This window comes from Thamnophis elegans, chromosome 14, assembly GCF_009769535.1.
Source record: "Thamnophis elegans isolate rThaEle1 chromosome 14, rThaEle1.pri, whole genome shotgun sequence".
NCBI lineage: Eukaryota > Metazoa > Chordata > Lepidosauria > Squamata > Colubridae > Thamnophis > Thamnophis elegans.
The window spans coordinates 31,376,611-31,396,016 of record NC_045554.1 but is presented as its reverse complement, the minus strand read 5'-3'; the positions used below and the strand labels follow the sequence as shown (position 1 = coordinate 31,396,016).

General features: G+C 41.3%; 1 protein-coding gene and 1 long non-coding RNA gene across 3 annotated transcripts in view; one reads left to right on the top strand and one right to left on the bottom strand.

The window, feature by feature from the left end:
• Positions 1-3,775, bottom strand: part of MAF (MAF bZIP transcription factor) — a 256,983-nt gene extending 253,208 nt beyond the window's left edge. For both annotated transcript variants that reach the window (XM_032230505.1, XM_032230506.1), the window contains exon 1: positions 1,675-3,775. In XM_032230505.1, the coding sequence (XP_032086396.1) occupies positions 1,675-2,813 (1,139 nt within the window). In that variant the 5' untranslated portion in view covers positions 2,814-3,775. The remainder of the gene's footprint in view (positions 1-1,674) is intronic.
• Positions 3,776-3,928: 153 nt separating this feature from the next.
• On the top strand, positions 3,929-16,584 carry LOC116517514. The gene is made up of 4 exons (XR_004256472.1): positions 3,929-4,113; positions 11,105-11,220; positions 13,538-13,744; positions 13,951-16,584. It is a non-coding gene; the product is annotated as an uncharacterized LOC116517514 (long non-coding RNA).
• The last annotated feature ends 2,822 nt before the right edge of the window (positions 16,585-19,406 follow it).

The window sequence follows — 19,406 nt, the reverse complement described above, 5'->3', positions numbered from 1 at the left end:
TAGCAAGATCTACACATACCCAACTTATAGTTAAGTTGCAATCACATGCTGCATAAGCTACTTTTTTAAAAAAAAGTCCCACTTTATATTCTACTCCTTTTAACATCACAACAGTGAACAATTTAGTGCACCATTTAAAAAAAGAGAGACCTACTTCTAAACAGACCTAACTTTTTTCAAATTATCTATAACATTCCTTTATCTGTTGCGTACATTTGAACTGAACTAACAGACAATAAAAGCTTGAATTAAATTATATATACCAGGATCCCATAGCATTGCACGTTTGACAATGACCAAATGCAAAAAGGAACAAAAAAAGGGTGGGGGAGGAAAGAGGGTAGATCATTCCAAAATAAAGTTTAGACTGCTTTAAGCAACAATATCATGTAAAATCCAACAAATTGCAGCAATTTTTTAAAGCATAAGTTTTAAAACTTCTTTCCAAAGTTCTTGTTTTCCTGTAATACTGTAATCACAATCCACTCTTCTGTTTTTGTTTTACATATGAGAGAGCGAGAAGAGATGTTTTTTTTTGCAATTCATTAAAAAGAAGTCTGAAGTTTGAGAGATGGGGCCACTCAAAGCAGTTTCCAAGATGCAAACTTGAATGGGTAAGGAAGACTCAAAAAAAGTTGCACTTTTTTTGCTTTCAGTTCAAAAAAGTGGTGAAGAAATACAACTTAAAAGAATGAATGACATGCCATTATATATATCTCCAAAGTCCATATCCAAGCAAAAGGGAAAAAAAATCCGTACATGTCCAGCATGCAGGGCATTTATCAATATAATGTCTTTTTTCTCTCTCCCCCATAGTCTTTTGAAATATTTATACAGTTAATTGATGCAAGACAAACTAGTAAGCATAATAATGCATGAGATGAGGATGGGTTACTAAAAGCAGACTCAGTTCACTGGCAGCTTAAGGCCAAAGATCACATCATGAACACATGAGAAGTTGATCAAGGCTCCATTTGGGCAGGTAGATTTAGTGAATGAACTAGGTTTAGTTCAACCACAGATGAAAATTTGGCCATCTGAAGTCTAACACTTTCTTTAAATAGTTCAGTAAAAGGTCCTTGAAATATGCCTGCATTCACGGGTATATGAATACAGCCATATCAATATGCACCTAGCTATTTCTGAAGTTCATACCCCACAGGAAGAATTCGGGGTGGCAAAATGGGTGTTTTGTATTTTGGATAGAACAGATTAAAAAAAAAAACTGAGCAAACTTCAGATGAGTTGATGGAAGTTGGATTGCAGACACACAGACACACACACAAACGCGGCTGGAAAGGGAGAGAAAGGTCAGGACCTTGTAAGGTTGACCATGATCTGAGTCAGTCCACTTTAAAAAGTACCACCCAAAGTTGCCACTATTCTTTTAAACAGAATAGGATGATAATGATGGTATGTACATAGCAGGCAGTATTTGGATGGCCCGAGTTAACAATAATTAACAGGGAGGGGGGACACCAACTGGCTGACCTCCCCCCCCTTCTTCCTCCAGCCTTAGGAACTTTTACGCACGTGTTCGCTCGCTCGTGTGTGTCTGCGTGTGTGCTCTGACGAGTGGGCGAGAGGCTGTCGGAGCGAAGGGGGTTCGCGGGCCGGGTCTATGGGTTGTTGGATAGGTGGGTGGGGTGGGTGGGAGAGAAGACCACAACTCACATGAAAAATTCTGGAGAAGAGGGATTGTCGCTGCTGGATCCGTTTTCCCGGAACCCGCTGCTGACCAATTTCTCGTATTTTTCCTTGTAGGCGTCCCTCTCCCGGACCAGCCTGGAGATTTCCTGCTTCAGATGTTCCACTTGTTGGAGCAACTGGTTCTTCTCCGATTCCAAGACGTGCCGTTGCTGGACCCGCTTGAAGCGGCAGGACTGCGCGTAGCCCCGGTTTTTCAGGGTCCGTCGTTTCTGTTTCAGCCGGATCACCTCTTCCTTGCTGACGCCCCGCAGCTGCCGGTTGAGTTCTCGCACCGACATGGTCACCAGCTGCTCGTCCGAGAAGCGGTCGTCGAAATGCAAGCCGCCGCCGCCGCCGCTGCCACCGTGGTGCTGGTGGTGGAGGCCCCCGCCGCCTCCCCCGCTGCCGCCGCTGCTGCTGCTGCTAGTGCTGCTGGCCGAAGACGGCACGCTGCCCGGCGGTTGCGGCTGCGGATGATGGTGGTGGTGGTGGCCGGGCGGGTGATGGTGATGGTGGTGGTGATAATGGGGCGCGCCGCCGTTCTGCTGTTGCTGTTGCTGCGCCGCGGCGGCCGCGATCACCGCCGACACCACGGCGGCCGCCGAGCCGATCTCGTCCGGCGGCATGGATCCCCCCGATCCGCCGCCTCCTCCGCCTCCTCCGCCGCCTCCTCCTCCGCCGCCGCCCACGGACAGCTGCTGCCCTCTCGCATAGCCTTCGAAGCCGGCCGCGGCCGCCGCGTTCTGGAGCTGGTGGTGGCTGTTGTTGATCAGCGCTTCCACGGCGTCTTCCGGGCTGAAGCCCAGGGCCTCCGGGTTGAGCTGCTGCGGGTAGCCGGTCATCCAGTAGTAGTCTTCCAAGTGGGTCTTTTGGTCGCTGCCGCCGGAGCCCGGGCTGGGGGCCGAGAAGCTGGGCGAGGGAGGCACCGAGCTGCACGGCGTGCTCATCGGGGTGGACGAGAGCGATCCCCCAGCGATCAAGCGGCCGCACTGGCTGATGATGCGGTCCGTCTCCACCGGCTCCTTTTTCACTTCAAACTTCATCAGATCGAAGTCATTAACATATTCCATGGCCAAGGGACTAGTGGGCAGGTCGGCGCTGTGCAGGGCCAGGTCCGATGCCATCCTTTTGCCACCGCCGCCGCCAACACCGCCGCCGCCACCGCCGCCCGTCCTCCAGAAAGGGTGCGCTCCCGGAGCCAGGGGGCTGCTCTGACTTGCCAGCGGATGAGCCAGTTTGCTGGTCGGCTCGCAGAAGCCTCGGGAAGCTGCTGTCCGGCTCCCTCGCCGCCGCCTCCTCCTCCTCCGCTCGCTCGCTCGCTCTGCCGGCGCCTGGGCGAGCCGGGATCAGCCAGCAGCAGCAGCAGCAGCGCCTCGCACCCCGGGCTCGGAGGCTCCCCTGACAAAGAGCCCGCTCGGCTGCAGCCGGCAACCCGTGAGCGGCCGTGCCTGGCTGCCTCCTCGCTCGTGCTATTTGCTCGCCTTTTGCATCCGGCCGCCTGGGTTTCTTTCGTTTTTCTTTCTCTCTTCTCCCCCCCCTCCCCTCTCTCTCACTCTCTCTTCCCTCCCCTTTCTCCTGTGCGCGCTCGTGGCTCTCTCTCTTCCCTCTCTCTCTTTCTCTCTCTCTCTCTGCAGCTTCGCAACCGCAGTTTTATAGGGAAAAAGGTTCCTTAGCAGTTCCTCGTTGGTTTGAAAAGGATTGTTTGGTTTTCTTGCTGTCTGTCTGTCTTTTTTTTAACACTTCATGGTGTTTCTTCTCCTCTTTTCCTGTCCCCCTTTTCCGTGGCCGGAGTCCAAACGACGAGAAAAAGAGAGTTTCAGCACCAAGGAAAGGAGGGGGAAAAAAAGGAACGCGGCTGATGCTTTAAAAAAATAAAAATAAAATAAGAGCAGGTAGGTTCGCTAAATTGCAATTTCTAAAAAGGAGGTGAGAGTTCGGAAAGCGAGAGGATTCAGGCGCTTCCTCCACAAGTTCCGCAAAGGGGAGAAAGAAAGATAAGTGGGGGGAAAATAATAACCCCTCGACTCCCCAGCTTCAACGGCAAGATGAAAAAATATTTTAAAGAGATGAACCGGGAGGACAGTTTAAAAGCATTGCTGAGTTTTATAGTGTGCCTGACGTCACGCTCCTATCGGGATCAGACTCCAATCTGCGCCCGCCAATCCGGCTCCTCATTAGCATAATAGTATAGAAACAAGGAAACTTTTCAAAGCTGTCAATCAGGGGCCAATCAGCTGACTGTCAGCTGGGACCAAAACTTTTTAACTCTTTCTTAACCGAAAGAGCCTCCTCGGACTCATTAGGAGGAGAAAAAGAGATGGGGGGAAAGGGGGGGGAAGAGGAGACCCCCTAAAAGGCATTAAACCGGCAAAGTACAGTATTAGAACTCTGCAACTCCGCAAAAGAAAACGCGGTACATGATAGGTAAGGGTGCTTCACGCACCGCCTCTCATTTTCCTACCTGCGTTTCGGGGTTTTGTGTTTTTGGAGGCTGGCGTGAATTGGTGTACTCTAACACTCTAGTTTGCAAATTGGTGTACTCTAGCACTGTAGTTTGCAAATGCAGACTGCATTTATTCTAGTGGGTTAACTCCCGGCTCTCCCTTATCCTTCCTTTTAAGTGTGCAAATCTCTCTCTGTGTGAGAAAGACAGTCAGACAGCACGGGCAAGCAAGTGCACGCAGATCCCCCCCAAGTCTCCGCACTAACGTCCTGGAAATAGATCCCCCCCTTGAGCGTCTTTTCTTGGTGCGGTGATCCAGAAGTCCCAACCCGCTCGCTAGATATCCCCCCAAAATAGCTCTGCATTTTGTTCAGCTTTCTCTTTCTAGACAAGGAACGGGGAGAGGGTGCTTCAAACGCCCACTTAGCCTTTAGGGTCTAAAGCAGTGGTTCCCAACGTGGGGCCCTATTTGATTTTTTAATGGTGGCAATTTGAACCTGGTTTAAATCAAGTTAATGACCTTTTAGGCTTCCTCCACGTGAGTAGAGTTCACTTTTTGAGTGAAGTAAGAATTATATGTCAGGGGGGGGGGGATAAGGATTTTAGAGATGCTTAGGTGGGGCATTGCCAAAAAACATGGTCTAAATGGAGTGAATTCAGAGTCTTTCTCGAGCGCAGCCGCGCTTTCGGCCTTTGCTCGCCTCTGAGGCACCCTCGGAGTTTTCCCGAGTCCAGGTCACGGCGCCTCCGAGCCAAAGTTAGGTTTTTTTTTTTAGCCCTGATCTCCCCGCCCGCCTCCGATCGATAGCTCCCTGTGAGAGGTCAGAAAGTTAAGACAAGTGGCTAATTGATGGCCGCGAATATGCTCTTCTTCCTAGAGCCATCGATTAGTTCCTCCCCCCTCTGTTTCGTTTAAAGACGATTCCTAGATTTTAAACATAAGTTTGAGGTGGGTTTTTCTTGGGGTGGGGTGGGTTGTGGGGAGAGGAAAGGGAGAGAATTAAAACCGCGGAGGAAGGGGAGTCTTATGAATTTCTGCAAACTTTTTTGTTTTAATGCAACTGGGGTCTTGTTTGCAGAAGACGGACGAGCTCTTCAATTAATTATTTTAAAACAGTCACGTGCGCTCTTTCTCGCTTCGCGGCGGCGGAGGGGGCGCTTTTTTTTTTTTTAAAAAAAAAGCAAAAATAACCGAGTTAAAACAAAATCCAGTTTACTCGCGTTCCGTTTAAACCTCGACAGCGCCACCTTTCGCCGCAGATCAGTATCATACTGAACCGCTTCCAATTTTCTAGACAGGGAAAAAAAATCCATACTAGAAACTCGTTTAAGGGGGAGGGAGGGAGTTAAGAGCTTTTAGCGTCGGCACGACAGCCTGACATTAACGCTTTCGCGTCCGAGACGTTTTCATGGCTTTGCCGGAGCGTCTATTTTATTGTTTTGGATCTAATAACAGGATGTGTGTGTTTTATACAACGTTTCTTATCCATATGATTTCTCCACTTAGGATACGGCCTGCATGTGTATTTGCTAGAAAGTGAGAATCAAAAGAGACACTGTTCTTGTTCGTCTGGATACTTTGTGAAGTTGTGTGTAATTGTGATTCTCCTTCTCCCTCTCTCTTAAGATAAGACGAAGGTCTTTAAAACTTTCAGTTTTAATTTCCAACTTTGATTTACAACTGACTTCATGGCAGGACTTAAAGTTACTAGTAGTTTGGTGATAAATGATATATGTCTCTAGTATGCAAGATTAAGTGCAGTGCTATGAAGTTGTTTATCTGAAAAGTAATTCTCAGAATTCTGACTCTTGACACTTAGTCATATATTAAACCAGCCTTCTGAACATTGCACCCCAGTACATTGGCTTCAACTATCCCCCCTCCCCCCCTGCCACCACTTGAATTTCCTAGTGAAACAGCCTTTGCCTAATTCTAAGGATCTGCATGTAGAGACTCTGCCTCTCCTTAGGAAGAGCTTGCCAAGAGTCTCAAAATCTGAAGTTGGCAAAGAAAAGACATGTGTTTGCCCTGACATTGCTCAGTCTCGACAGCCAGAATTCATATGATTGAGCTGTGTTCACTGGTAACAAGAAACAATTTGAAAGAGGTGGCTGGGCTGTTGGATACATCACAAATTGATTTGGGAAGGAAGCATCTGCTTGCTTACAGGCAATGGGTTCTCAGGACACTTTACCGGAAGCACCTTAAAAAAAGGTGCTTTCCAGAATACGTTCCAAACATGGAATTTATGAAAAGGTGAATGTGATGCACCCAGTTTGATTTACAATCAGAGGGGGGCGTCAACGGGAATTGTCAGTCTAAAGAGTCACTCATGCCTTGTCTTGTGCATTCTCCTTACTCGTATGAACCTAACACAGTAGATTGTTTTGTTTTTAGAACTGCGAGGAGAAATTATAGTTGTGGCATTACTTTCAAATGAGTAGCAGTCATTTTTGGGGATGGACCCTTCGAAATAGATGCTTTGCCATTGAAGTATGCTACATGTACAAAATGAGGAACTTGTTCTCTGTTTTCTCAGCCCAGTTAGCTCTGAAGTATAAAACAGGGAATGCAAAAACCACATCTGGCTAGCACAATCTGTGCTGAGATATAGCAGTGCAATGGAGGGCTATAAACACGACTGAGCTCAAACCTCCAAAGTATTAAGACAAATTACTGGAGGTGCATATTAGTCTTATTAACCTATTACAGATGAGGGAGCTGTCAAATATTGGCTGTTATGTAGCAGAAACGGATAGGGGTTTAGAATCAAAAGTCCCCTCCCTCCCTCCCTCCCTCCCTCCCTCTCTCTCCCACCCTCACCCCCAGTACTCTGTTCTTTTCCCTATTGGCAGGATTTAATTGCTTGCAATGAGCCTTTCTAGGTAAGGCTGGAATTCTTCTGTAGCAACTGCACATTTTCATTAGAGGTATCCAGGCCACCAAAGCACTAACAGTTCAATTCCTTCAGCCTGCTCACCACCAATTTGGGTTTTTGTTTCCATTTACTTGAGATGATTCAATCAACTGTCTTTAATGTGCTCTGTACTTTGCAAGCATTTGGCTTTTTGGAGAACACAAGGCTTTTGAAAGTTTCAGCTCAGAATAGTCTCCAAAATACAGTCTTTCTGTGAATGCAGACATAGACAATTCTGGATCGGTGGATTCTGTACAAAGAAGCACCCTCTTCTCACACCACTATCAGTGAGAAATTAAAGAAAAAAGCCTCTTAAGTGTGTATTTTCATGTCTTCCTTGGCTGAGTAAACAAGCAGAAGGAAGATTTGCAAAAGGGGCCAGTATAGGTCTTGTGAGTTATATTGACTTTGAGTGTCATTTGCTATGACTTAAACAAACTCATCTATCAAGGCCAACACATTAAGTACAGTTACTGCACCTTTTGTTTATCCAGTGCCTTATTTTATGGTGCAGAACTGAGTGGTGTCCACTGAATTTAAGTATGAAAAGCCACCAAATTGATTTCCCAATGCTGGAGTGACAAAAGCTGAAGACATCAACTGCTCTTAGACACAAAGCTAGATAAATCCTTTTAACAGTGCTTCAGATCCGTTAACAGGACCACAAATAACAAATCACTGTTAGCAGATTTATGGGAAAGAAATAATAGAATCAGATGAGATAATCTGATAGGGGTAAAATTGCTGAGGAAATGAATCCTCCTTCACATCTATGGCTATGAAGCAGCCCTGCGATAACGAGAAGTCATTACAAATAGGTGAATTATGATGGGAATAATCGTCCTTGTAATTCAATATTTATTCATTCTTTTTTCTTTAAATAAGTTGCAGATGACCCCAAACAACCCTCTTTGAAAATGATTATATAACACGTGCACGTGCATACACACACACATCTTTTTCTCTATGTAATTTAGTATTTGTTTTACCTTATATTTTGGTTAATAGCTAAATATTTTGTATTCAGATTTATGCAATACATTAGGCCTGCAAACATATTATGATTAGCATAAATAGTCCCTTCATGAATTACTAACAAAGTTGATCTGAAAAATATTGGTGCATTATTTTATTAAGTGGAACGCAAACATATGTCCAATAAATTCTAGTCTGTTTCTGGCAGGAAGGGATAGACAGTGATCCAGGCAGTTTTATCTCACTGTGGCTAAGTGAGAAAAAAAATTAGATGAGTTAATCTGTATGAATTTAATTTGCCTTGTCAACCTTTCTGTTTGTATTTAATAAATAGAAATGTCCATATCAATTTCACAATCAGTACAAGAAGAGATAGCATTAAACTACCTCTAGCAATTTCTATGGACATAAATTTTGACTTCTTAATTTTGTTGGCTAATTCTGTTTCTTGTTTGGGTAAATTAGCAGCTTGGTTTGATTTTAGCAGATTGGAAACCAAGGAAAAATACCTATTATATCTTTTTTCCTGGAGCAGATGCCCTTCATTCTCTATGGTGTCAAGTGTGCTTAAATCCCACTGGAATTAATAAAAATCAAAATAAATAAAAAACCATGCCTAATTATATATTGAATCTCAGTGATTCAAATCGAAGCAGATTTGAAGAGTCTATGTGGTCTGGAAGTTCCTCATCTCATGTTTCTAAAGCTTTAGCAAATTAAACTGAATCGGAAAATTTGAATCTCTGAGTACATCTAGAGTAGATCTAGAAACAGACCACAGGAGTTTCAAGCATGGGTTACTTTTTTTTGCCAACTGCTTGAAAACAACCTGTGTGTCACTAAACAAGGGTTTCCATAGGGCAGAGAGTAGAGATGGGAAGGGTGTTGAGGGAAGGAAATTCAAGCTGATCAATCACTATTTGTTTAGAGACTTCCTCCAATTATCCTATAATGTCTCCTTAGCATAGAACTACCGGTAAATCCTAAATGAAGTCAGTTTCAGATCAGTACATTCTCTGATTAGGGAATAGGGAAGGAATGAGGAAAGGAGGGCTGGATTTGAAGAAGGTTTCAGTCTAATAGAGTCTTTTTCATGATGGAAAAGGGCAGGGCCATTGTTCATTTCCCTTGCTTTTACAGTCTGCTATTACCCCGCACCAGGGTTCTTTCTATTGGAAGATTATGAAAGCAGGGCTAGTGAGTGCAGAGAATTTGAGTGATTGAAATAGATCATCTCCCCCTTTTTTTCAGTGGAAATCTTCTGAGCAATACTGGGAAATGTTCTTGTTAGTAGAATTCAATCCATTGTCTTTCAAGTCGACAACAAAGATAAATGCAAATATTTTTTTTAAAAAAGATTAGTATAGAATCATAATCAGAGTAATATCCAGTATTTCTTTCACCATTTCTTGCATTTACTGAGTCTGAATCATTTTTCTGCCTATAAATCTCCAGCTGTTAGAAAACTGTTTTTATAATTTCCTTTACAGGCACAGAAAAGTCTATCTAACTCCCCACCCCCACCCCAACAAATTCTAGATACTGTATCATCATTTCCTTTCTCTCTCTCCCTCTCTGTCCATTACATCATTTCCAATTTTGTAAATAAATTTTCCCATAACCTCTTTCGTGAAGGTTTCCACACCTGGGTTATAGATGATCACTAGATAGCAGCGAAGATATTATATATATATATATATATATATATATATATATATATATATATATATATATATATATATATATATATATATATATATACACACACACACACACACACACACACACACACACACACACACACACACACACACACACACACACACATATATATATATATATATATATATATATATATATATATATATATATATATATTTGCTTCTATGTAATATTATTTGGGGGTTTGATGCCTCATCTAAATGAAATCCCTTGTTAGTGAGGGAAGCTTATCCTGTTTCAGTTCTAGGATACATTTTGTTTTAAAATAGATTTGTTTTCACTCTCGGGTTTTGCTTTTACATTCTATGGAATATTTATTTATTGCTCACTAAATTTCATTTCAGTTGTTGAATAAATGGTGTTATTTTTATGGAATCTCTGCTCTCTATTTAAAATTAGAAAATGAATGTTTCTTGGATGACTCTTTCCTTTCCAAATAAAACATAAAGGATCATTAGTAAAAAGGTATCTGTAGAACACAATGTAATCAAATAGAGAATGATTGTTCTCAGTCATGCTTGAATTCCTGAATGCCTGCATTTATTTTTGAACTATGAAAGAACAAGATGATGGAGATCAATAAGAAAGCTATTTAGTCATTTGAACATAGGTTAGAAATTATAATTCTAAACATATTCTTGCTAATATCCCTGAATTATTGTTTGAGGATAAATTCAGCAATTGGCAGCAGTTCTATGCTCTGTGCAAGGAAAACTGCAAATCTGCAAATCAAAATGAAATGGGTAACAAATAGTCTCTGATTGCCAATTCTTATATAACATTTTCTTTGTATGAATTTTTTAAGATACATTTTTTTTTATTCCGTGAATTGCTCAGAGGCATGATGGAGTGTGTGGCTTATCAATAAAATCAAATAAAATCAATAAAATCAGGCACAACCACTGAGGAATCACTTCCTTATTGTAGTCATACTTGAATGTCTGAATGACTCCTCTGTGTAACTGCTACATTAAAGTATAGTGTTCATTACACACCAGTCTACAGAACATCTATAACCAACCCAGCACTAATTTCATATCAAAGCTAAGTTTGGGAACAAATTATGGACCCCAAGAAATATCTAAATTCACAATATGTAAACTGTTGATTACAGAAGAGCTTATCTTAAGTATCACAGATAAACAAATATGCTATGAACAATTAGAATTAGAACATTTCTCCTTATGTGAATGTAAGAATGGGAAATGGGAATTTTTCATGCAGGTGAGCAAAATGAAAAATGCCTTTAATCCTATCCTGTTTAACATAATTTTGTCCCTTTTTAAACAATGTTGTTCACTTTGGGAACATCTACCAGTATATTGACTAAATTTCATAATTTGTTTCTACATGCTAGAGCCTTGAAATTTCAGCAAGAAATTGAATGCATATCGACTCAAGGATTTATCAGCCAAAGATTCCATTTTAGCACCTTCCTATTAGGACTAAATATAGGAGACATAACATGAACAGGTAAGATTTTTTTTAAAAACAAGAAATAATATCAGCGCTGCATTGAAATTTGTTTTACAACTTCCCCCAGTTTTTCTTCTTCCAGAAACAGTTTTTGTTCCTGTTTCTACTTTCCATAATGCTTTAGAACATAACCAGCCTGCAGGGGTTGCTAAACTACAACTCCAAGAACCACAAATGTCTGGTAGAAGCCATGATGATGTCATGCACACCATGATGTCATTATACAAATGGCATGAATTAAGTAAGTTGCATCATGCATCAAAAGGTTGCAAATGATGTTGGGAATATAACCTGTGTTAGCCATGCTGGCTTGGTTTGCAGGCACATGTCCAGATCACCCCCCAAAACCAAGAAACACATATGGAGTTACTTCTAAACAGTTTCTTTCATATTGACCTCCCACCTTACTGCAAGATAAGTCTGGGCTGTTTACAATATTAAAAAGGTAAACATTTTACAAAACCTTTACCCAATTGGAACTTGCTCCTTGCCTGTAGACAAATATTTTACCAAACTAAAGCACCTACTTGCATCATTCAAGAGAATTTCTAAAGTGGAGCTGTCTTAACTCTTTTTCTTCCAACCAACTACTGTATCTAAGCTTCTTTGTTTCTTAATCTTCTGGAATGCAGACCCTCCTGGGCATCAAGACTACAATTCACTGCGGTGATATTTGGATAACCATAGTTTTTGATATTTGGACCACCAGAGTCAGTCAATTAGTCAGTCAGTCAGTCTTTCCTGCTTGTCTTTTCTTTCTGTCTGTCATCCATCCATCCATCCATCCATCCATCCATCCACCTACCTACCTACCTACCTACCTACCTACCTACCTACCTACCTACCTACCTACCTATCAATCGCCTGTTTTTACCTATCTTTATTTGGTGTGTGTGTTTTAATGCCATGTCCTATTATGGCAAGTTGGTGAAATATGCAGGCATTTTTTAGTTTTCTGTTACAGACTGCTCCATCACTGCACTTTCTCAGATTCCCTGCATTTCCTGATGTAAAAAAGTTCCCTAGGGAGTGGACAATGGGAGGAGGATCTAAAAATAGCAGTAGACTTATATACCGCTTCATAGGGCTTTCAGCCCTCTCTAAGCGGTTTACAGAGAGTCAGCATATTGCCCCCAACAATCTGGGTCCTCATTTTACCCACCTCGGAAGGATGGAAGGCTGAGTCAACCCTGAGCCGGTGGGATTTGAACCGCTGAACTGCTGATCTAGCAGTAGCCTGCAGTGCTGCATTTAACCACTGCGCCACCTTGGCTCTTGTCTAAAAAGACAAGATGACAGACGTGGCATCTAGTGAAATTGCTCTTTTTGTACTTGTGTCCATAGTGCAGGGTCAGGATTTACTTCTCGACACATCTCAATGGTTTTTATCACCTCTTGGTCTTTGTTGCTGCTAGAAGGAATTTTTCCCTCGGAATTTCCCTTGCAATTGATTGGAAGTGTAAGAAGCCAGGAGGCCAATGATCACGGAAAGAGGATTATGCACTGCAAGTGGGAATACTATACTAAACTTCTTGAACATGAAGTCACTATGGTAGAAGGCAGAACATTGTACCCCACCTTTGAGAATGAACAAAAAAGTCCCCCATTTCAGGTGGGGAGGGGAGGAGGAGTTTGATAGCAATTTTATTTCCCATGAAATGGAATGAAAATGAGGGAAAAAGGCAGAAAGAATTGATAGCATACTGGTGAACTTTTTTGTTGTTGTTAGTTGCGAAGTCATGTCTGACCCATCCCGACCCCATGGACAACATTCTTCATGGCCTTCCTGTCCTCTACCATCCTCTGGAGTATATTTAAGCCCATGCCTACTGCTTCAGTGACTCCATCCAGCCATCTCATTCTCTGTTGTCCCCTTCTTCTTTTGCCTTCAATCTTTCCCAGCTCTTAGGCTCTTCTCCAGTGAGTCCTTCCTTCTCATTAGGTGGCCAAAGTGTCCTCTCTTGTTTGACCACATCCAGCTTGCCTTGATTCATGGATCTTACATTCCTGGTTCCTATGGAGTATAGATCTTTACAGCATCGGACGTTCCTTTCACTTTATGGTAAAGGGGAATTTTTTTTCACTGCATCGAGAGTCAACACCCAGTTTCAGCAAAGCCATATTCTTGGTATTGGCAGGACACTCCAAACTGCTCTCCCTTCCTTAATAAGGGAAATAAACAACCTTGTGTATTTTCCTTCTGTCACTTTGACAAAAATGAACTCCACATCCAGCAGTTGTCCCGAGACTGATCTTCGGGTCAGAAGGACAAGAGTTTTAATGGCCCCGGTGTTCCTTTTTTCTTCTTCCCTAGATCCAACTGGAATGATTCACAGGCTTTTATCTTCCTGGTCACCTGTTTGAGGAACAATGGAATGATCAGATCATCATCGTCTTCATGAGCTTCGGATGGGAAGTGGCAGCTTTTACAGTCAACAGCACTTCCTCCCAGGTGGAAGAGTCCTGGAATTGTTTTCATGACTCTCTCCACGAGGTTGGCTGAATCCCTGCGGAAATGTATGTGAGTAACATATAAAGGTGGGCCAGCAGAAGATTACTGAGAACGTGACCCAAGTTGATGCCTCTGCTGGGCGGGCCAGAGATTATCTCATGTGCTTTTGTCATGGCATCACTTTTGGACCGAGGATGGGTCTGCAGAACATTTTAATTTTAATTGGGCAACTTAACTGGAAGCCTAAACTGATTTGTGTTCTTTGTTTCTCATAGGAAATTGTGCTTCTGATGCCTGGCCATTTGCTACTGAATCCTTATGGTACCATTGCAGGACTCTATGATGAGCCTCTCAAAGCAGCTTAAACCATCCTAGAATACCCGACCTGATTTAGAAGACAGTTAGAAACCTTTCTGTGTATTTTTAAACTCCAGCAGTGGTAACATCTACACATCAGGAAGAAACTGAGGCAGGAAGAGAAGCAGACTGCCCAAACTTTGCTAAAAGCATCTTGTAAAGTAAAGGAATCTCTTAGGGAGCATGACAGGAGGGCAATACAGGTGTGTAGAAAATATGTTTTGGGTTTCACATTTGTCTGACTATCTTTTTTTGTGCATAAAGCTAAATGGATTAAGAACAAATCTTGCTGTTGCTGAGATACCCATTTTATTCCTAAAAAATCTCTGAGACAATACTCAGAGGTGGTTAGATCTTTGACTTTTGAATTGCTGCCTCCAACATAACACACAAAGCTTCCTACAGACCATAAACCATCAGAAATAATGCCCCTCTGCCTTACAGGATGTCCTCAACTTATGACCACAATTGGAGGCAGAATTTTCATTGCTCAGCAAGGCGGTTGTTAAGTGAGTTATCTCCAATTTTATGACATTTTTTGCCACAGTTAAATGATTCACAGCAGCTGTTCAGTGATTCATGCAGTCATTAAGTGAATCCATCTCCCCCAATTGATTTTGCTTATGGGAAAATTGCAAAGGGTGATCATATGACCCCAGTAAGCTGGAACCAATGTAAATTCTTATTGGTTGTCAACACCCAAATTTTGATGTAACCATGGGAATGCTGCGATGATCGTAAGTGCAAGGACTTGTTATAAGTCACTTTTTTCAATGTTGTAACTTAAAATGGTTGCTTAAAAAATGGTTGTTAGTCAAGGATTACCTGTGAGGGATCTGCAACACTGCTGAGTGTTGTGCAAAATCAAGTTTATTAAAAACAACAGATCCCACAATACAATTGCATTAAAACATGCTACTTGAGATATTGGTTGTTTACTCTTCTTTAAATGCCCAACTTGATAGGTTGAAAAAGATTGAAAAGTAAAATGCATTTAAAACCTACTTAAAGGAAGGCTGTTGTAATGTCCTGCTGGGCGTGAGCTCCATGTAAGCAGCCACCCTAAAATCCAGCTTCAAATGGCAGCCGGTTAAAATAGCTGTCATTAGAGGCCTTCCTAGTCGTAGTAATCTTACTTCATATATTTGCAAACAAAGAGGATAGCACTGATTAGTCTTCTTCAAACACTTTGCTCTCCAGAAGAGAAGGCTTAGGGGATTCTCATCATTTCCAAACAGCATCTAATGGTGTTTCCCCCATTTTTAGGGAATAAGACTAATGTTACCACATTAGGAATCAGGATCCATGCACAACAATGTTTTGAAGTCCTGCAGTTTGGCCGAACTGGCATTTGAACTCTTGATCCAGTTCTAGTACCACAATGACCGCACTTAAACTATCAATAACAACCTCAAAGTAGCTCAGGGAAGTTTAAGGAAGTGAATTCTGTGAAGAACAACTGGGGGCTCACAGGGCACAATCAGCCTTAAAAAAATGACTGGAGGTGGAGTAATAGCTCTCTTCAAGTATCTGAAGAAGTATCCTACAGATAAAGATAACTCTCTAGAGCATGGAATAACAACTTTCTGTCTTCTCATGGAAAGGCAAATTCCAGAAGTTTATGAAAAAGTCTATTAATGATAGCGGCAATTAAAATAGATAGTCCTTGATATACAACCAAAACTGAACCCATTTTCCATTGCGAAGCAAGACAGTTGTTAAGTGAGTTTCCCCCCATTTTACCACTCTTCTTCCCACAGATGTTAAGTGAATTACTGCAGTTGTTAACTAAGTAAAAAAAAGTGAATCTGGCTTCCCCACTGATGGAAAGACTTCAAACGTTATGGTGTGTAGAGGTTGCCTCTTTAAAAATCAGGTCATTGTACCCTTTCCTAATGGCTGCTGAGTACAATTCAAGGCCCTGTTTATTACCTACATAGCCCTTCTTGACTTAAATTCTGATTTTACAGGGATTGCCCATTTTTTATAGTACCTCCTCATCCAATAACATCCAATTGAGTGGATGTTCTTTGTGTTTGTGTGTGTGTGCGTCATTGTTGACTCTTGACATCTGTTGGACAAATTCCTGCAGTTTTCTTGACACATTTTCAGATGTGGTTTGCCATTGCCTCCTTCCTAGGACTGAGAGTGAGTGACTGGCCCAAGGTCACCCAGCTGGCTTTGTGCCTAAAGTAAGATTAGAACTCATAATCTCCTGTTTTGTAGCCTGATGCCCTTCAACACTACATCAAAACTGGCTCTCACAGTAACCGGCATGTTTTAAAGAAACTAAATAGAACTGCAATGTTTGAGAATATAGATGAGAGGCAGACAAAAAATATATTGGCTTCAGAATGAAAAATGGAACACTTGAACACATCTTCTTATATACCATAAGTGGAAAAAGAGATTGGCTCATAAATTATTATTCACCTAGAAAGCACCACATTTATGAGTTCAACTTTATTGGTCTTATCCACTATTGGAGGAAAAAGGGCAAAATATGCATCAAAATGTGATTTATGAATCGCAATTAAAATAATGTTAAATTATATTGTGTGTCATTTTCAATGTGTAATAATTAAAGATGTACTGGGGAAAAAAGGAGAGGAGAAGACAAGTTGGGAGACACCCTTGCAACATTTCATGATCTCCCTCCTTCCAGCCTAATGTAGCACAGCAAATTCTCTCATTAAATACCTCTGATGAAGAAAGGAAGTAATTAGAGACAAAAGTGGAAAGCCTGGAGGGTCTGCTTCATTTTTTGACTTCAGAACAAAACTCTCTTTCAGAAAAGAGAAACCTGAGTTTCAACAACAATACCCTTCATTTTAGAAAAAAAAAATAAGCAAAGCCAAAGCCATAGGATATTATAATTTGCGCAACATTGTGGATCTGGTTACCATACAAATGTGTATGGAGACATGAATATAACTCTTTAAAGCAGCTGTATCTTCTCTCAAGATTGCATGGCTGCATTCATGGCCCTGAACTACTCTGAAACACTTTTCTGGGACCGAATCTTAAAACGGTGCAGCCTGATCATAAAGTATCTATGGACTGCATGAAAGATCTCAGGGCCTTTTATGAAGCAATCAAGTGTATACAGGTAATTCTTGACTTAATGACCACAATTGGGAGCAGAGTTTTAGTGTTATTACGTGAGTTTACACTGGGAGTTTTGTACTTTGAGTTGTACTTAAAAGCGATGGGAAGTTTTGTACTTTTGTACTTTCAGACTTGCAAGGTTAAGCAGACAGGAATCACAGCTAGACAAACTAATTCTACTTTAGGGCTACATTAACAGAATCTTGCTCTGAAAGTACAAACTTCCTCCTGTCACTTTTAACAACCTGATAATCAGGGTCCTTCCTATGTTTTTTTCTTTGACGCTTAGCCACCGAGGGGCTCCTGCATCTCTTCTATGATTGTCTCCAAAAAGCATCTCTTCCTCTCTTTCTCCAATGTCATCTAACACATTCCATTACAGATGAGGATTCAACCATGTGACTATAGTGCTTTCTTGATTTATTTATTTTTATTCCCCCTTGCAGTCCCTGTGCAGACATTGCTTCTCCTTTCAGAAGTTTGTTGATTTTTGAATGGATGTTAGGATTCTAAAAGAAATACATCACTGATTTCGATGGCTGTTTTCTAAGTCCTACCAAAACAGACTTTGTCCCAACCTAGTTAGCAGCTCTTTTCTCTTAACTAAAGGTAAAGGTATGTGCTAGTTGTTCCCGACTCTAGGGGGCGGTGCTCATCTCCATTTCAAAGCCTTCGTTTTCTGAAGATGTTTCCATGGTCGTGGCTGACATGACTAAATGCCAAAAGGTACACGGAATGCTGTTTAACTTAGCTATATTCTCTTAGCTATGCACACCAAAAATCTACCTGTGAAAAATACATTGTTAAATGAATGTCTTCCCTACAAGATTTCTTAGGACCTGCTTTTCTGACTTCAACTAGCAAATCAAGATAAATTATAAAATCAAATTGGATGCTTCTGAATCAGTTTAGACAGCTTGGACAGCTGCTGCACATACACAGAATTGTTTTCTTTTTATACTTTCCAACCCAACGGATGTTGGAAATAAATTATGCAAAGGTTCTTGTCATGTAATTTTGTTGCTTTACACCTTTTCTTTATTTTTTCTGCTTTTTTAAAAAAAGTTTGTTTTGTTTAATTAAAGTGAAAAATGGGTGCTTGAGAACTTTCTTCAATTCTTCAATTCAGAGGATAGCTGTCCAAAAATGAAACCAAATTAGATCAAATTTTGCAAATATGCTAGATCAGGTTTGGTACTGTAGGCAAAAATTAATAAAATAAAATAAAAATCCCCACAGTATTTTTTTCTAAAGGAAAGGTAGTTGGATAGTTGATCATAAGACTTTTAATTTCTTCACTCTAAATCTGTCCCTGTCCCCTTTTCTTTCTGATCATGTGACCTACAGAGGAATTAATTTTAAGCAGTAAGAATACATTCTGGAACATATTCTTTTCTTATGTATTTGTTTAAAACGCTTACTAGATTCAACATGGCCATCCAAATCAGATTGGATCATTTTTTCAAACTGAATCAAAACTCCAAATTTTGCTTCACTCTCACTGTCTTAATATTTATGGATGGTAAAGATTTCATGTCGGAGATGTTTACATTTAGAAAGCATCTTTGAGAGAAATTTATTGCAAATGGAATAATGGGAAAAATTTCATTACAACTATTTTTCAGGGAATGCGAGTTTTTTTAAAAAATTACCCTCATTATGGAGAAGTGTGCACAAAAGCTTCTTACATTAGGGAAAGTTATGAGAGAAAACAGATGGAGATATTTTAAATGAATTTTTAACAAACTGTTTCAGAAAAGACAGTCTTAATAGTGCCTTAATAAGGTAAGGTAAAGGTTCCCCTGGCACATATGTGCTAGTCATTCCTGACTCTAGGGGGCAGTGCTCATTTTGCTTCAGAGCCCGAAGAGCCAGCGCTGTCCGAAGACGTCTCCATGGTCATGTGGCCGGCATGACTAAATGCTGAAGGCGCACAGAACATTGTTACCTTCCCACCAAAGGTGGTTCCTATATTTCTACTTGCATTTTTATGTGCTTTCAAACTGCTAGGTTGGCAGAAGCTGGGACAAGTAATGGGAGCTCATTCCATTATGCGGTGCTAGGGATATGAACCCCTGAACTCCAACCTTCTGATCGACAAACTCAGCATCTTAGCCATTGAGCCACTGTGTCCATTTAATAAGATAGCAATAATAAAAATACTTAAAAAGACCTGCAAACGAGGAGGGATTCTAGGCCCCACCCATATATCAGAAGTCTATCTTAGCACTAAAGTAGGTCAGATAAATAGTGGGCAAAAATCTAT